The 20,283-nt window shown below is 42.1% G+C and overlaps 1 protein-coding gene across 1 annotated transcript in view; it reads right to left on the bottom strand.

Moving 5' to 3' along the window:
* The window catches only part of LOC115160638 (inactive dipeptidyl peptidase 10), a 218,378-nt gene that overhangs the window by 54,894 nt on the left and 143,201 nt on the right, over positions 1-20,283 (bottom strand). The window contains exons 10-14 of the mRNA XM_029710857.1: positions 6,668-6,765; positions 6,429-6,552; positions 5,569-5,607; positions 5,244-5,351; positions 4,916-5,007 (exon numbers count right to left, since the gene is read on the bottom strand). Of these exons, the coding sequence (XP_029566717.1) occupies positions 4,916-5,007; positions 5,244-5,351; positions 5,569-5,607; positions 6,429-6,552; positions 6,668-6,765 (461 nt within the window). The remainder of the gene's footprint in view (positions 1-4,915; positions 5,008-5,243; positions 5,352-5,568; positions 5,608-6,428; positions 6,553-6,667; positions 6,766-20,283) is intronic.

Genomic DNA, 20,283 nt, shown 5'->3' with positions numbered 1-20,283 from the left:
ACAAAAATATATAATGACCATCGTTATGTTTGGAGGAAATGGGGGGGCTTGCAAGCTGAAGAACACCATCCCAACCGTGAAGCACGGGGTGGCAGCATCATGTTGTGGGGGTGCTTTGCTGCAGGAGAGACTGGTGCATTTCACAAAATAGGTGGCATCATGAAGAAGGAAAATTATGTGGATATATTGAAGCAACATCTCAAGACATTAGTAAGGAAGTTAAAGCTTGGTTGCAAATGGGTCTTCCAATTGGACAATGACCCCAAGCATACTTCCAAAATTGTGGCAAAATGGCTAAAGGACAACAAAGTCAAGGTATTGGAGTGGCCATCACAAAGCCCAGACCTCAATCCTATAGAAAATTTGTGGGCTGAACTGAAAAAGCGTCTGCGAGCATGGAGGCCTACAAATCTGACTCAGTTAAACGAGCTCTGTCAGGAGGACTGGGCCAAAATTCACCCAACTTATTGTGGGAAGCTTGTGGAAGGCTACCTGAAACGTTTGACCCAAGTTAATCAATTTAATGGCAATACTACCAAATACTAATTGAGTGTATGTAAACTTCTGACACACTGGGAATGTCATGGAAGAAATAAAAGCTAAAATAAATCATTCTCTCTTCTATTATTCTGACATTTTACATTCTTAAAATAAAGTGGTGATCCTAACTGACCTAAGACAGGGAATTTTTACTAGGATTAAATGTCAGGAATTGTGAAAAACTGAGTTTAAATGTATTTGGCTAAGGTGTATGTAAACTTCCGACTTCAACTGTATGTGTTGACTGAATATAAGCAAGTGATGTCTGCTAAATAATCAAGATGATGGTGCAGTCATATAGCCTCGGCACCTACATAAAGCTGAGTGACTCACTCATTCATGGCTTTGGATCAAAATAAATATATTCCAACATTCTTTCTGATAGACTATAATAAATAAATGTTTTGGATATCCTGACGTAGACATCATGTATTATAATAGCCCATTATGGGCTATTAGCAGGACAATAGACTCTTGCCAACACCTCTGTATTTTGACACTTTGTGCAAGGCAATTGATCAGCATTAAAATCTTTGTGGATGGGGCCTCCCGAGTGGCACAGCGGTCTAACACAATGCATCGCACTGCAAACCACGCTGCTACAGATGCTTGTTCCATACCCTTGACATCATGTATCCCGCGACCGGGAGACCCATGAGGCGACAGTGGGCTTTTGGTTTCTCTTCCTCTAAAAACAGAAATACAGAATTCTAAATAACAAACTAGCTTTATTTACAAATTAGTATGAATGTCTCACCCCATGTTCAAGCATGGCCTTTTTCTCACTCACTTTAGGTTATTTGAAAACAAAATCATCTAAAAAATATTGTTATTTTTTAAACAAGCCAAGTTGGTTGCAATTTCAATTTAATCCACCAGAAAAGACAGAACAAATAATAGAACAAATATTGTGGTTTAACTCAAATATTGTAATTGATGAGAAAAAAAAATACTGTCTGTACTAGATTTTCTGTTCCTCCTGAAAGCCTTAATCTGCTTACTTAAATGAATAGAGATCCTGGTCATGGTGCTACAGTATGTTGTTACAGCATAATCAAAGTGAAGACAATCGGCGAACTGCTGTATACTTATGGCCTATTGTGAGCTGAAAGTCACACCTTTCCAGTACTCCTCACCCATCCCCAAACTCCACCCTTGAAGGCAGACCAGCAGAAAGAGAAACATTATCTGAGGGCAGAGATACGGGCAACAGCTGATGCATTGGTCCAGAGCCAGGCGGTATTGGCAGAGAGTCACTCGTCATTGGCAGAGAGTCAGGCGTCATTGGCGGAAAGTCAGGTGGAGAATGACGCATTGAAGAGGGCGAGGAACGAGTTGGAGTCACAATCCATGCCAGGCACACCTGTGAGCTCTGGAACTCCACCTCCGACAGACAGAGTTAACATACCTATACCTGGCGGGTTCTTCAGGTCGTCGGTTCACCCTGACATTTCCATTCTGCTTCTGACAACAGAACTTGACCAACTGCTCACCAGGCACAGCAAGGGCCGTCCAGAACGTTATGCTGGTCTGCTATTCCAAGGATGTGTAACTGAAGAGAGATACTATGAGTGGACACAGAATATCAACTGGGATGGATCCCGAGGCAAATGTGGCTTACCAGTGAACTTCCGGGTGTTCATCATTAATACTGTGTCTCAGAAGTTTCTGTCCATGACTGATGCAACCCAAAAAAAGCATTAAAGACAGAGTTAATGAGTACTTGAGGTCACCGAGAAAGTCTGGACATGGCCTGCTTTCCCTTATGTCAGGAATTAGAAACTTTACCATGTTTACCACAGTATGTACTGTAGGCTATGTTTACTTGTCAGATGACACAGTAGCCTAATAAACAAATAGTAGCCTAACAAAAAAGCCCATCCAACTACCTCATCACCATATTGTTATTTGTTTTATTTATTTTGCTCCTTTGCACCCTAGTACCGCTACTTGCACACTCATCTTCTGCACATCAATCACCCCAGTGTTGAATTTGCCATACTGTAATAATTGTGCCACTATGGTCTATTTATTGCCTCACCCCCTTATCCTACCTCATTTGCACACACTATATAGACTTTCTCTATTGTATTACTGACTGTATGTTTGTTTATTCCATGTGTAACTCTGTGTTGTTGTTTGTGTCGCACTGCTTTGCTTTATCTTGGCCAGGTCGCAGTTGTAAATGAGAACTTGTTCTCAACTAGCCTACCTGGTTAAATAAAGGTGAACATTTTTTTTTTAAATGCAGGCAGCTTCTATCTTCAAAATGCTTTAAATGCTTTATTAACGAAATGTTTAAAGTGCGTGTGGGCGACCTCATGCAACCGCAACATGTTGGATAAAGCCTATACTGTACAGTGCTGTATTTCTTTATCAGCATCTTTATGCTTTCGTTTATAATAATGATAGAAAGACTCTTTCAAAATGGAGATGTTTATTTCGATATGGATCTATAACGAATTACTATGGGAATAAATATCACAAAATGACAGAAATATTGGAACAAAGTAAGCTAAGGAAGGTAAACAAATGGTTGCTTACTGGAAAATACTCTTTCAAAATGAATGGAAGAAACAGCATTCAAAGGTCAAGACAGCACTGCTCTGAGACAGGCATGGGGACTGGTCTTGATAAATCAACAAGATTTTTATTTTCACTGAATCTCCGTTTGGGTATTGGTTAGACTACAATTAGGGTGTGGAAATGTTAGGATTATTTTGCTCTTACTGTGCTGTAGCCTACTCCCGACCGGTCACATTGTACTGCGCCATTATGGGCTATTAGCAGGACAATAGACTCTTGCCAAAATGGAGGGTAGGGGGAGAATTGTATCGTCAAATGTATTTCTTAGTTAGGTTGGCTGTATCACAACCGGCCATGACTGGTTGCAATTTCAGTTTTATTCACCAGAAAAGACAGAACAAATAATACAACAAATATTGTGGTTAATCTCAAATATACTAATTGATAACTTTATCAATTGGAACCTTTAACACGTGGAAGGGGGAAAAGGTATTATTATTATCATTATTAACCCTGTTTTTCACAAGCGTAGCAGGCTGTGAATTCTGCAAACAACGTTTCTAGGATTGGCTATTAGCAGGACAATATGGCAGCAGGACAATATGGCGGCAGGTAGCCTAGTGGTTAGCCTAGTAACCGGAAGGTTGCAAGATCGAATCCCCGTGCTGACAAGGTAAAAATCTGTTGTTCTGCCCCTGAACAAGGCAGTTAACCCACTATTCTTAGGCCATCATTGAAAATAATACTGACTTGCCTAGTTAAATAAAGGTAAAATAAAAAAAATATATATACATTGGTCATCTTGGTCATGGCTCCTGAGTGGCGCAGTGGTCTAAGGCACTGCATCTCAGTGCAAGAGGCATCACTACAGTCCCTGGTTAGAATCCAGGCTGTATCACATCTGACAATGATTGGGAGCGCGGTGCACAATTGGCCCAGTGTCGTCCGGGTTAGGGGAGGGTTTGGCCAGCCGGCATGTCCTTGTCCATAAAATAGCCATGCTGGGCTTATGGTTTCTCTCCCTCTAAGCACAGAAATAAATATTTTGGCCTTTATAAATATTATTTTGGCCTATATTCAAATTATAATCACTCACTTTAGGTTATTTGAAAACGAAATAATCTCCAAATATTGTTGTTTTTTAAACAAAGCGATTATTATTATTATTATTATTAATAATTATTAATAATTGATTTATAATTATATAAAAGCCCCTTAGATATTCTCACAGATCATATTTGCCCGAACGAAAAATGCCCCTTTAGATATTAATTTAGAATTCTCCAATCCTCTAAATCTAATTATTGGCGGAGAGTCACGTCATTTATTTTTTATATTTTTTATATATTGTAGGCCTACCGCAGGCGACATGAGTCTCACTAGTGTTGAGTAATGTGCTGTTAAAAGTGGTGTAGGTCTTATTTATTTAAAAAGCATATTGAAGTTAGAAGCAATAGAATTTGAAGAAATAGCCTATTGTGTGGTCAACTATTTCAGCACCGTTTCGCACTGATCTGAGACAAGCATGGGGACTTGTCTTGATGAATCAATGAGATTTTTATTTTCCCTGAATCTCTGTTTGGGTATTGGTCAAACTAGCACTAACTAGCATTAATGGTAACAATGGCTGACAATTAAATAACGTTCCATAGAATTCTGCTGCAGCCCGCAAGGTGTGCTGCAGTATGACGCAACTTTTAAAGGAAGAACCACTGCATTGTCTGCTCTCGCGTCCCACTGCCAATATAACATAATGACCCACCATTGGGAGTGTGACCCCCCCACTCCATACACAATACCTGAATCCTCATTATTCATATATTATGCACAGCCCAGAAGAGACACTCACATGTTGTCGTTGCTCTCATCATAGGCCAGGATCTTAGTTACTTCCCAGTTCCCTGATGTAAGATGGCGGACTTCATTTTGATCTGCTCTGAACTGGAGGGAGGAAGGGGAACAGACACAGGAAATAAACAATTAGAAGAGTCATCTTACATATCTATAAAAACAACGTATTCGTCATCATCAGCATGACCCTCACTTCTTGTTCTGTAACCACAGAGTTATTACCCTCACCACGGTGGAAACTATAGCAAAAGAACACTTTGAGTGGTAACCATGGTGACATGAGTGACCCCCATCGGTTCCGTAACCATGGCGACTTGATCCTATACCTGTGTGGTGAACATGGCGATGTGATGGAACTCTCCGCGCCCGCCTTGCTTGACGGGCACCGTCAGGAAGAATCTGCTGCCGTCCCTGGAGAACACTGGTTCCTGGTTCTGAAGAAACAAACACAGCAAACATTTTACTTTTCAGTGTTATGATCACTATATGACCACAGAGATTGTGAATAATAGACTAGTTATATTCATGTGTTGGCATTTTAGGCTAATCATTACCAATGTGCACAATAAAGATCTATTGAATTAAATGGAATGGAACTTTGATTTGATATGTTTGACCATGACTGACTTGACAGGAGTTAAGATGTTTTACCTGCTTGGAAAGCCAGAGCTCTGAGGTCTCCTCATGCCTCTGAAATAGAAAGACCAAAATGTTAACAGTTAATAGTATGTCCCGTTTTAACCAATTAACCATTCCACAAGACAGCCCAAACCCTTCAAAATCATCCAATTCCCTTTCTTCCCCAATACTTTAAAATGCCAGAATTTATGCTCTTTCATTTAAACCCATTGCAGACAAGGACAAAAGCCCTGGCAGAGAAGATGAGTCCGGGCCCAGGCGAAGCAGCTTCTTGGCTGGAGAGGCTGTTTGGTTGTGCTCTAGCCATCTGTGGGGCCTGACCCTGGAACAGTCAAACTGAACAGTTTCCCACAGACTGCCACGCTTTCCCCACAGGGGACTGCTGCTCTGCCCTGTTCCAGACAAAGCTTATAATAACACTCTGCAATCAAAACAAATCGTGGGAAGGATAAATCTTTACTTTAGTGTTCATGAAAACAGTTCTATGAGATGATAAAAGCTAGAATTCTAGAATAATTAATGTGATTTATAGTGTGATTATCTGATAAATGCCACGAGATAATCTTCTTCAAAATGGTGGGTAAACAGAACGTGCATACACCCCTTTACAAGCACCCTTTAGCATGCAAGCACAACAAACAACACAACAGGTGCTAAGTCCATACTGTAAACTGTTGATATAGAACTCATACAGTACTTTCAGATGAGGCATTCGAGTAAACAATCTCTTTCCCTTTGGTGCAGTATCATAGCAATAACAGTCAGTGCATTGTCTGCTCTCTCGTCCCACTGCCAAAATAACATAATGACCCACCATTGGGAGTGTGACCCCCCACACCACAACTCCTTCAACAGAATGCCATTCTTCTCACCTTAACACAGGCCCCTGTGGTGGTGTCACACACGGTCAGGATTGACACATTCTGGGCACGGCTCATCCACCTGACCGTTGTCTTGGTTTTATTGATCCACTTGACCATGGCTACATAGTGCTCCCTACGAGAGAGAACAACCACAGTTATTATTGATTGAAAATGACCTTGTCTCTCCAAAAAGAAAACTTTCCAAGATTTGTTTTCATTATTGTTTTTATTATCATGATGTATCACACCTTATTTTGAGGCTGTCTGGTGGTGTGAGCTCCTGTGTATGGGTCGGCCCGTACAAATTCACCACGTATAACTTCACTGTGGGGTTTGGTTGGCCCGCCTGAAAACAGAGTAAGTATTTTAGATACTGTAGCACCACTACATATGATAAATCAAAGATGAATCATAGAGAAAAATACCACACATAACAATCACCATATAAACTAAGCTAAACCTTGTAAAATTACATTGTAATTATGTAGAGCAATATTATACAGTGTATGTCCCTACATAATAACCCAACTCCAAAACATCCCCAAACAATGGATGATAATAATAAACACATTAGAATCCTTTAACACATGCCCTAACAATGAATAATAGCTACAGTATGTCATTACACAATACAAACTAATTTCATACAAATGTTGGTAACGCTTTACATCAAGTTGCCCCTATTACTATTTAACTACACTTTAAAAACTGTAGTAACAACAGTACTACATAGGTGTTACTATGTAATTACATGGTAAGAAGGTTGTAGCGCTAGCAGTTATTGCACAATTTGAAATGTGTATTTACATATGCACTTGCTGAAGGTTACTCCGCATGTATTTACTGATGTTATTACACATTTTCTTGTTCCATTATGTAACTAATGTTTTGTAATTACACGTTTGAAAGTTACCTGTGAATTACCATGTTAATAACTCGAACCAAAATCTGACCTTGTTACAAGGTGCCACTGCCATGGAATACACATGCAATACAAGGGTTGATAAATAGGCTAGGATCTATTTGCAACAATTTTCATTAACTACCGGTCATTTTCAATGAGTTTATTTCTATGTTATGACCTGGTTCAAAGGATATCCCGAATCAAATGTAATGTAAGAACAATGTGTTTTAATAGGATATCCTTGTAATTATCATGTACCTACACGGGAGCAAGAAACTTAATGTAAAGTGAAACCCAGTAGGATATAACCTTTATAATTACCATGTAGTTAGAATAGAACAACTTTTGCAGACAGAAAATAGAGGAGACTGGAGAACATTAGGCATAACCCTTTTAGTTACATTCTACTTAAAATGTATAAATCATTAACAGCCAACTCTGTAATTACAATGTTGTTACAAGAGATATACATGTGTTTACAATGTACTTACCCAGCAGTAAGCATCTTCATGTAAAGTGAAATAAATTTTCTTATGACTTTGTACTTACAATGTAAATAAGGAGGTGGGAAAACTTTATTCAGATTACTTTTCTTCAATGGATTTGCCAAAGATTCATATTCAAACCATACAGATTCAATTCTCCATTTCAGACTCAAAGCAATAACTATTTTAGTTAGTAAAAATAAGTAAGACAGGGAAGCATTAATGTAGCTAGCTTGCGATCAGCTAGCTAAGCACTGGCACAGTGTCAACACGTTTTTCAGTCAATAAACATTACAAAATCTTCATAAAACTTATCCAACATTTAGTTAACAATGTTATTTCACCATTCTGAGACCTACATTGCACTTTTGCATATAACAACCCTTTATAAACAAAACGAATTAAAAGACAAATACACAGGTTGGTTGTTTTCAGTTGAGTGTACTAGCACTTTGCCAGTCTACAGGATGTTGATGCTGTTGCTATGCAACTTCTTGCTAGCATAACAAATTACTAGCTATACATCTTATGACTTCAATAACAATGTCCATTGATAACCACTTAGCTAAGATGAGAATGAAGAGTAGTCAAGTCAATAAATGTTAGGTAGTTAGTTGGAGAGCATATAGTTAATATACTGGCAAGTTTGATGTATTAGTAGCTAACATTAGGTAGCTAGCTAACATACCGATACATACAAGCAACTGTTGTATTGCTATACTATGTGGTTTGTAAGGCTAGTGTAGCTAACAAATTGTCAGCCAACATAACATGTAACTTATTTGAAAATTCATTACTTTTTTATTACATTGCACAAAATGTTCTTAACATTTGTCATAATTAATTAAAGCAATGAATTTGTATCCGCTCTCATCAGAAAATATATTTTTCGCTATTTTCTTCTAATCACAAAATGATGTGAAGCCGAGAATTGCATTATGGGCCCTAAATGCACGGAAATAGTGTCCACTGTTTGTATATTTTGAATTTTGACGAATGCATCCGGGAACTTATGGCATAGTAAATATATCCATACTATGACCAATAAGCATACTACATACCCCATTTACATAACAGATAGTATTGTTAGTGCGGCTAGGATGAGTATTTGAACACAGTACTGTCTCCCTTCAGCAGGTTGCATTTTGTTCATTGTTTTGCCCAACAAGCAAGGCATTTTGTATTAAATCAAATTAAAACTTTCACGTGCGCCAAATACAAAAGGTTCCCGTGAAATGCTTACTTACAAGTCCTTAACCAACAATGCAGATTTTTTTTTAAAGTAAGAAAATATTTGTGAAAAAAATAAATACAAAAAGAAAATAACCTGAAGTAAGAAAAAAGTAACACAAGAAAGTAACATCCTGTCTATGGCGGCTCTAGTGCAGTCCACATAACCTTATCCTCGCTCCACCCGCTGATCACTCTGCTTCAGTACCACCAGAACGTGGATCATCGTCGGAGGTTCCGGGCTGCAGGCCGTCTCTGGAGGTTCCGGGCTGCAGGCCGTCTCTGGAGGTTCCGTGCTGCAGGCCGTCTCTGGAGGTTCCGGGCTGCAGGCCGTCTCTGGAGGTTCCGGGCTGCAGGCCGTCTCTGGAGGTTCCGGGCTGCAGGCCGTCGCTACAAGCTTCTTGCCATGGATTATCCCTACAGGCTCCAGGCCATGGATCATCCCTACAGGCTTCTTGCCATGGAATATCCCTACAGGCTCCGGGCCATGGATCATCCCTACAGGCTCCGGGCCATGGATCATCCCTACAGGCTCCGGGCCATGGATCATCCCTACAGGCTCCGGGCCATGGATCATCACTGGAGGCTTCTTACGTGGAGCCGGAACAGGTCTCACCGGACTGAGGAACGTCGCTGGAGGCTCCGGACTGGGGGACGTCGCCGGAAGCTCTGGACTGGGAACTGTCGCCGGAAGCTCTGGACTGGGAAGAAACACTGGAGGCCTGATGCGTGAAGCTGGCACAGGTGGCGCCAGACTGGTAACACGCACCTCAGGGCGAGTGCGAGGAGCAGGAACAGGACACACCGGACTGGGCAGGCGCACTAGAGACCTGATGCATGGGGCTGGCACAGGTGGCATCAGACTGGTGACACGCACCTCACGGTAAGCACGAGGAGTTGGCTCTGCCAATCTCCCCATTTTTTTGGGGGGGGGGCTGCCTCTCGTGCTTCCCTTGTTGCTGTGCTCTCGCTGCCTCCACCTGTTCCCATGGGAAGCGCCTTTCTCCTGTACCTAAATCCTCCAAAGCCCTGGATATACTCCTCCTTATCTCCTCAATAGTCCACTGGTCCATATCACGCTGCTTGGTCCCTTGATGGTGGGTGATTCTGTCACAGCTGTCAAAAGGAGAGGACCAAGGTGCAGCGTGTGTGTAGTTCCACATTTATTTACTCTGTGAAACTATGCAATACATCAAATAACTGAATAGACAAAACAACAAACTGTGATGCAGAGGAGAAACAAACACTACTCAAAAACAATCACCCACAAAACCCAGGAAGAAAAACCCCTACTTAAGTATGATCTCCAATTAGAGACAACGAGGACCAGCTGCCTCTAATTGGAGATCATCCCAAAGAAACCAACATAGAAATACAAAACTAGAACCTAAGAACATAGAAATCGAAAACATAGAAAAACACAAAACACCCCCTGTCACGCCCTGACCTACTCTACCATAGAAAATAACATCTTACTATGGTCAGGACGTGACAAAAATATTGTAATCAGATTACAGATACTTTTGAAAAACTAGATGATTATTTCCAAGATGACTTTGAAATTAGAAAGGATGTTTGTGAAAAATAATCTTAAAAATAAACAAGAAACCGACAGCCAAACAGTACTGTCAGGTGCAAACACTAAACAGAAATGATTCACCCACAAACCCCAAAGGAAAAACAGGCTGCCTATGTTTGACTCTCAATCAGCAACAATGATCTACAGCTGTTCCTGATTGAGAGCCATACACGGCAAAAACAAAGAAATACACCAACATAGAAAACGGAACATAGAACGCCCCCCCATGTCACACCCTGGCCTAACCAAAAATACAGAACAAAAAACCCTCTATGGCCAGTGCGTTACAGTACCCCCCCCCAAAGGTGCGGACTCCAACCTGACTCTAAAGGGGAGGGTCCGGGTGGGCCTTCTTTACGGCGGTGGCTCTGGTGCGGGATGTGGGCCCCGCTCCACCTTCGGCTTGGCCCACTTAGGTGGCGCCCCTGGCTGCGCCGGAGGACTGGCGGGCGACCCTGGCTGCGCCGGAGGATTGGCGGGCGACCCTGGCTGCGCCCGGCTGGCGGGCGACCCTGGCTGCGCCCGGCTGGCGGGCGACCCTGGCTGCGCCCGGCTGGCGGGTGGCCCTGGCGGCTCCGGACAGGCGGGCGGCCCTGGCGGCTCCGGACAGGCGGGCGGCTCTGGCGGCTCCGGACAGGCGGGCGGCTCTGGCGGCTCCGGACTGACGGGCGGCTCCGGACTGGCGGGCGGCTCTGGCGGCTCCGGACTGGCGGGCGGCTCTGGCGGCTCCGGACTGGCGGGCGGCTCTGGCGGCTCCTCAGGAGGGATTTTGTCCCACTCCTCTTTGCAGATCTTCTCCAAGTCATTAAGGTTTTGAGGCTGACGTTTGGCAACTCGAACCTTCAGCTCCCTCCACAGATTTTCTATGGGATTAAGGTCTGGAGACTGGCTAGGCCACTCTCTTGGCCGTGTGTTTTGGGTCATTGTCATGCTGGAATACCCATCCACGCCCCATTTTCAATGCCCTGGCTGAGGGAAGGAGGTTCTTACCCAAGATTTGACGGTACATGGCCCCGTCCATCGTCCCTTTGATGCGGTGAAGTTGTCATGTCCCCTTAGCAGAAAAACACCCCCAAAGCATAATGTTTCCACCTCGATGTTTGACGGTGGAGATGGTGTTCTTGGGGTCATAGGCAACATTCCTCCTCCTCCAAACACGGCGAGTTGAGTTGATGTCAAAGAGCTCCATTTTGGTCTCATCTGACCACAACACTTTCACCAGTTGTCCTCTGAATCATTCAGACGTTCATTGGCAAACTTCAGACGGGCATGTATATGTATTCTTGAGCAGGGGGACCTTGCAGGCGCTGCAGGATTTCAGTCCTTCACGGCATAGTGTGTTACCAACTGTTTTCTTGGTGACTATGGTCCCAGCTGCCTTGAGATCATTGACAAGATCCTCCCATGTAGTTCTGGGCTGATTCCTCACCGTTCTCATGATCATTGCAACTCCACGAGGTGAGATCTTGCATGGAGCCCCAGGCCGAGGGATATTGACAGTTCTTTTGTGTTTCTTCCATTTGCGAATAATTGCAACAAATGTTGTCATCTTCTCACCAAGCTGCTTGGCGATGGTCTTGTAGCCCATTCCAGCCTTGTGTAGGTCTACAATCTTGTCCCTGACATCCTTGGAGAGCTCTTTGGTCTTGGCCATGGTGGAGAGTTTGGAATCTGATTGATTGATTGCTTCTGTGGACAGGTGTCTTTTTTACAGGTAACAAGCTGCGATTAGGAGCACTCCCTTTAAGAGTGTGCTCCTAATCTCAGCTCGTTACCTGTATAAAAGACACCTGGGAGCCAGAAATCTTTCTGATTGAGAGGGGGTCAAATACTTATTTCCCTCATTAAAATGCAAATCAATTTATAACATTTTTGACATGCATTTTTTCTGGATATTTTTGTTGTTATTCTCTCTCTCACTGTTCAAATAAACCTACCATTAAAATTATAGACTGATCCTTTCTTTGTCAGTGGGCAAATGTACGAAATCAGCAGGGGAGATCAAATCCCCCACTGTAACTGATAATTGTAACGGATTGTAAAGTAACCTACCCAACCCTGCATGTTGGTAGAGGTAAAGTGACTATGCATAGATAATAAACAGTGAGTAGCACAGTGTAAAAAAGGGGGTCAATGCATACAGTTCAGGTAGCCATTTGATTAACTGTTTAGCAGGCTAATGGCATGAGGGTAGAAGCTGTTAACTTAGGGATAAGGCCCCTTTTTCTCCATTTCTGCCTGAATGACGTGCCCAAAGCAAACTGCCTGTAGCTCAGGCCCTGAAGCCAGGGTATGCATATAATTGGTACCATTGGAAAGATAACATTTCTACAAACTTCGAAGTGTTAAGATAATGTAGGACAATATAACACAATAGATATGGTAGGATAAAATCCAAAGAAAAACCAACCACAATTTCTTTTGAGAGACCATCCTCTTAGAAATGCAAGAGAAAGCTCATATTGTAAAATAGCTCCATGGATTCCTATCGCTTCCACAGGGTGTCAGCGGTCTATGTTCAAAGTTTCAGGCTTGTAACTTCAAAAACGAATAAGAAATAACAGTCTTAGAAATCCGTGTCATGGCGCGCCATGATGAAGTTGCGCACCTGCTAAAATCGGTTTCCTATTGAACATACTTCTTTCCCAAAAGGAATATTATAGTTTGATTACATTTTAGGGTGTCTGAGGAGTAAATACAAATGTATATTGACTTGTTGAAAGAAAGTTTAGGGATAGATTATCAGATTCCTTTCTCTTCAAGTTGAACGAGTGGATTACTCAAATTGATGGCGCCAACTAAACAGACTTTTAGGATACCAAAAATGATTTTATCTAACAAAACGACACTACATGTTATCGCTGGGACCCTCTGGATGACAAATCAGAGGAAGATTTTCAAAAAGTAAGTGAATATTTAATCTTTATATGTGTATGTATGAAACGTGTGCCGGTGGAGAAAATATTTTGATGTGGGGCGCCATCCTCAAACAATCGCATGGCATGTTTTCGCTGTAATAGCTACTGTAAATTGGACAGTGCAGTTAGATTAATAAGAATTTAAGCTTTCAGCCAATATAAGATACTTATATGTACCTAAATATTTAATTGCTATAATAACTATTCAAATTTATTTTAATTACGCGCCCTCCAGTTTTATACCGCCCTCCCAATCCTTAAGGAGCCTTTTGGACCTAGACTTGGCACTCCGGTACAGCTTGCCATGCGATAGCAGAGAAATCAGTCTATGACTAGGGTAGCTGGAGTCCTTGACAATTTTTAGGGCCTTCCTCTGACAACATCCGGTATATTGTATGGAGGTCAATGAGAGACTGTTGAATTTGGTCAACAAAAACATGAATGGCTTATTTGCTACTTGAGGTTTATTTGATCGAATAGAAGTTTAGTGCTGCTTAAGATGTTAAGAGTGTACTAATATATAAGTAGGACACATGACATCCCGGCAGGCAACTTTGAGAAAAAACACTATATCGGAGTTGTCGTGAGATGGCTATGCATATTCATGGATTGATCTAGTAACATAGCATTTCTCTCCACTGAATACAAGCGGTTGACGTCAACAACCCTCATCGAATATTCAAAAAAGGAATACAATAATGAGATGTAACCACCAATCCAAAGAAAGGATAGGTGGGAGCTAGACAGCCCGCCGTGCCGCTTTGTGGAGAACGACTCCCATTGTTAGGGCGGAGAGACATGTATCTTGTCAGTGTATCCATGATCTTTGCTGCAGAGGAGAGTGTGAGAGGTGAGAGGTCAGTGTGATGTCATTTTCTGGTGAACTACTACAAAATCGTACAAAAAAACTGAAAACATTTAGTAATCTTTTTGTTCACTATTTAGTGACTGGCATTGTATGTTTGCACATTCAAACAAAGAAAAATAAGAAGTCAGAAGAATGCTAGGCTGTCCCCATGAAGTGACAACACACTTTCTCACTAGTGATGGAAGTTCAGCTCTTTTTACTGACTGGGATCTTTTCATCTCGTTCATTCAAAAGAACAAATCTTTCAACTCATTTCATTTATTTGATTCAGTAATGCCCGGAGCAAGCAGGAGTTGACAAGACCTCCTACTAGTTAACAATGAACTAAAAACCCAAAAGAATCATGATTCCACAAGCCTCTCACGAGGGAGATTAGCACAATATAGTTTGTGAATAGCAGCAGCCCCTCAAATGATTAGTTCTCAAGTTCGAGCTTGTTGAGCAGAGGCAGGCTGTATATGTTTTACAAACCTGTGTCCATTGATAACATACGGTAATCAATTAATTGCATTGATTAATGATCAGTTATCAGTTTTCCTGCGCACTTATGATAGACAGTTGGTGATCTCCGGAGCAGCTGAGCCGGAGGTATGCATATGAATCCGTCTGTATTCATTGCGAAAAGCATATCGAACGAGCGACTCAAATTAATGAGTCACTCGGAAAAACTAATCATGACATTCGAGTCAGTGAAAACTGTTGTTAAGAAATTGTGTTGACATTGTGCCAGTGCCTAGCTAGCTACATTAATGAATAATGGAGAAATAAATGCTAGCTAGATAGCTAGCTTTTACAACCCAGGATTGTAAAGTTATTGCTTTGAGTCAAAAATGGGGAATTTAATTTAAATTGTTTAAATATGAATCTTTGTCAAATCTATTAAAGAAACAGCAAACTGCAAAATTTTCCTGTCTCCTTATTTTTCCTGGTTTGCCTATTGTCTGCAAATGTTGTTACATTGTAACTACAAAGTAATGCACATGTCGCTTCATTTTAAATTAAGTTTCTTGGTCCTGGATAAGTACATTGTAAATACATGTATATACCTTGTAACAACAATGTAATTACAGAGTTGGTTGTTAAATATTGTAAGTTCAATGTAACTTAAAGGGCTATACCTAATGTTCTCATGTCTCCTAATTTCTTCTGGTTAGCCTGTTGTCTACAAAGACTGTTATATTGTAACCAAATAGTAATTATAAAGATTATACCCTACTGGGTTTCACATTACATTCAATTGCTTGCTCCTGGGTAGGTACATGATAATTACTAGTATCGACGCTACACTCGTCCGCATCCTATGACTTGCAGTGTCCCCTTTCCTCCCAGCCGGCTCGGCCCTCCCCTCCTGCTCCGTGGCTGAGTGACTCATTGCGAGTTTACAGAATAGGGCTGCGGGCAGCTGAACAAAAATGAAGGAAAACTAAACTTCCAGAGAACCTATCATCCTATCACTCACTCTTCTCTACTTTCTTATCCTCTGTATCCACTGCGAAAGCCTCTTTCTATCACTCTAAATTTGAAGCTTCTGCCTGTAACCCTAGGACACTCTTTCTCACCTTCTCCTCCCTTCTTAATCCTCCACCCCCTCCATCCCACCTCCCTCTCTATGTACAGCTTTGTCAACCACTTTTAAAAGAAGGTTGACGACATCCGCTCTTCATTCACTCAGCCTATTGAGTCCACTTTTCCAACTCATACAGAACTACCCTACGCCTTGACCTCTTTCTCCTCTCTCCAGATGAAATCCTGTGACTAGTGAGGTTCGGCCGCCAGACAACCTTCCCGCTCGACCCTATTCCCTCTTCCCTTCTCAGGCCATCTCTGGAGTCCTTCTCCCATTCCTAATTTCCCTCATCAGCTCATCCCGGAACATTGGCTGCGTCCCTTCTGACTTCAAAATGTCGCTCCCCTCCCCAAGAAACCAACATTCAACTCCTCTGATGTCAAAAACTACAGACCAGTATCCTTTCTTTATTTTCTTTCCAAAACACTGGACTGTGCTGTCTCTGACCAACTCTCTCTCTCTCTATCTCTCCCAGAACGATCTCATTGACACTAACCAGTCAGGCTTCATGATGGGTCAAATAACCGAGACTGCTCCTCTGTGTAACTGAGGCTCTCCTTACTGCCAAATCTGACTCTCTTCTCTGTTCTCATCCTCCTTGATCTATACGCTGCCTTCGACACCGTGAACCATCATATCCTCCTCTCCACCCTCTCAGGGCTGGGAGTCTCAAGCTCTGCACATTTTTGGATTTCATCCTAGCTGGCAGGCCTCTCTTACAGGTGACGTGGAGAGGATCTGTGTCTGCACCACATACTCTCACTACTGGTCTCCTCAAGGGCTTGGAACTAGGCCCTCTCCTCTTATCTCTCTACACCAAGTCAATCGGCTCTGTCATATCCTCACATGGTCTCTCCTATCATTACTATGCGGATGACACTCAACTACTTTTCGCCTTCCCCCCTTCTGACACCCAGGTTGTGACACAGATCTCTACGTGCCTGGCAGATATCTCGTCTTGGATGTCGGCCCACCACGTCAAGCTCAACATTGACAAGATGGAGCTGCTCTTCCTCCCTGGGAAGGTGTGCCCGCTCCAAGACCTCCCATCATGATTAACAACTCCACAGTGTGGAGTACAAAGAACCTTAGCGTGATCCTGGACAACACCCTCTCATTCTCTTTCAAAATCAAAGCATTGAATCGCTCCTGCAGATTCATGTTCTACAACATCCGTAGATTACGACCCAACCTCACACAGAACGTGGTGCAGGTCCCAATCCAGGCACTTGCCTAACATCTGGACCCGTGCAACTCGCTGTTGGTTGTCTCCCCGCTTGTGCCATCAAACCCCAGCAATTTATCCAGAATGCTGCAGCCCGCCTGGTGTTCAACCTTCCCAATTTCTCTTTCCATGTCAACCTGTTCCTCCGCACACTCCACTGGCTTCCAGTCGAAGCGCGCATCTACTACAAGAACATGGTACTTGCGTATGGAGCAGCAAGAGTAACTGCCCCTCCCTACATTCAGGCTATGCTCAAACCATACACCCCAAACCGAGCACTCCATTCTACCACCTCTGGTCACTTGGCTCTACCACCCCTATGGGAGGGCAGCTCCTGCTCAGCCCAGTCCAAGCTCTTCTCTGTCTTGGCACCCCAAAGGTAGAACCATCTGCTTGAACAGCAGACTCCCTGCCCATCTTCTGAAACCTGACCCCCCCGCCCCTGCCAGCATAGTGGTGACTGCATCAGGTTATGAGTATTCTAGGAAGTTATTTTCTATGGTAAGACTCGAAAATGGCTGTCTAGCAATGTTCAACAACCAACTTGACAAAGCTTGAAGGATTGTGCAAATATTGTACAATCCAGGTTTACAAAGATCTTAGAGACTCACCCAGAAAGATGCGCAGCTGTAATTGCTGCCATATGTACATGTATTGACTCACGGGTGTGAACACTTACAGTACCAGTCAAAAGTTTGGACACAGCTTTTTGTTTATTTTTACTATTTTCAAGATTGCAGAATAATAGTGAAAACATCAACACTAGGAAATAACACATATGGAATCAAATAGGAACCAAAAAAGTGTTAAACAAATCAAAATATATTTTACATTTGAGATTCTTTAAAGTAGCTACCTGTTGCCTTGATGCCAGCTTTGCACACTCTTGGCATTCTCTCATCCAGCTTCACCTGGAATGATTTTCAGTCTTGAAGGAGTTCCCAAATATGCTGAGCACTTGTTGGCTGCTTTTCCATCACTCTGCGGTCCAACTCATCCCAAACCATCTCAATTGGGTTGAGGTCTGGTGATTGTGGAGGCCTGGTCATCTGATGCAGCATTCCAACACTCTCCTTCTTGGTCAAATAGCCCTTACACAGTCTGGAGGTGTGTTGGGTCATTGTCCTGTTGAAAAACAAACGATAGTTCCACTAAGCCCAAACCAGATGGGAGGGCGTATCGCTGCAGAATGCTGTGGTAGCCATGCTGGTTAAGGGTGCCTTGAATTCTAAATAAGTCACTGACGGTGTCAAAAGTAAAGCACCCCACACCATCACACCTCCTCCTCCATGCTTTCATGGTGGGAACCACACATGCAGATATCATCCGTTCACCTACTCTGCGTCTCACAAAGACACGGCGGTTGGAACCAAAAATCTCAAATTTGGACTCATCAGACCAAAGGTCAGATTTCCACCGGTCTAATGTCCATTGTTCATGTTTCTCAACCCAAGCAAGTCGCTTCTTCTTATTGGTGTTCTTTAGTAGTGGTTTCTTTGCAGCAATTTGACTATGAAGGCCTGATTCACGCAGTCTCCTCTGAACAGCTGATGTTGAGATGTGTTTGTTACTTGAACTCTGTGAAGCATTTATTTGGGCTGAAATTTCTGAGTCTGGTAACTCTACTGATTTTATCCTGTGCAGCAGAGGTAACTCTGGGTCTTCCTTTGCTGTGGCGGTCCTCATGAGAGCCAGTTTCATCATAGCGCTTGATGGTTTTCGCGACTGCACTTGAAACTTTCAAAGTTCTTGAAATGTTCTGCATTGACTGATCTTCATATCTTAAAGTAATGATGGACTGTAATGTCTCTTTGCTTATTTGAGCTGTTCTTGCCATAATATGGGCTTGGTATTTTACCAAATAGGGCTATCTTCTGTATACCACCCCTACCATGTCACAACACAACTGATTGGCTAAAATGCATTAAGAAGGAAATATATTCCACATATTAACATTTAAGAAGGCACACCTGTTAATTGAAATGTATTCCAGGTGACTACCTTATTGAGCTGGTTGAGACAGTCTGCAAAGCTGTCATCAAAGCAAAGGATGGCTAGTTTGAAGATCCCTTTTTTGGGGTACAACATGATTCCATATGCATTATTTCATAGTAGAAAATAGTAAAAATAAAGAAAAACCCTGGAATGAGTGGGTGTATCTAAACTTCTGACTCGTACTGTATGTGAATTAGATTTGCAAATATGTCTAAAAACATGTTTTCAGTTTGCAATTATGGTGTATTGTGTGTAGATGGGTGAGAAAAACAAATCTATTTAATTAATTTTGATTTCAGGCTGTAACCGAAAATGTGGAGTAAGTGAAGGGTATAAATACTTTATGAAGTCACTGTAGCTATCTTAAAATGAATGCACTAACTGTAAGTCGCTGTGGATAAGAGCATCTGCTAAATGACAAAAATTAAAAAAGTACATGTAACTACATTGTTCTCACATAGGAACTACACCGGTATTACGCGTGCGCAAACCGTGAACAGCACAGTAATTGTACCTGCTACACCAGAGAAGTAAACAGATTTGCACGTGGAAGCAGAATCTCTTCTGCAACGAATCTATTATCTTTGGGTCCAATATAGGTAGCCTTTTTTACTATATAACCATATATAACCATATTTCTCAATACATAAAAAATTAAGTTCAAATTTTTGTTCACATCAATTGATTTTGTTGACAAAACCAGAGAGGAAAAGGCAAAGCAAGAGGGTCCACTCCCATCAAAATCTATTCAAACGGGAATGCAGTGATAAGGGACTGTATGTTATTTATAATGAGGGACATCTGGGAAAAATTTGATTTCTCTGAAAGGAAAAGAGATCGCCCAGGCTTTAGTAAAATATATTTTTACCCAACACTCCCTGAACGCTTGAAAAAAACAAATAACTAAAACATAAAGTGGATAGCAGATAACGTGCCTACAGTTTACCCTCACTCCTAGGACAGACCAAAGCCTTAGATATGAAACTGTTATTCGTTTTGTAAGCATTGCATGGCAAAGTAGCCAGAAGGTTGTGGATTCGTAGACCATTACAGACAAGGGGGAACAGATATCCATTATAATAAAAGCACTGCA

Source organism: Salmo trutta, chromosome 24, assembly GCF_901001165.1.
Source record: "Salmo trutta chromosome 24, fSalTru1.1, whole genome shotgun sequence".
NCBI lineage: Eukaryota > Metazoa > Chordata > Actinopteri > Salmoniformes > Salmonidae > Salmo > Salmo trutta.
Note: the sequence above shows the minus strand (reverse complement) of the source record. Positions and strands in the feature narration are given on the sequence as shown.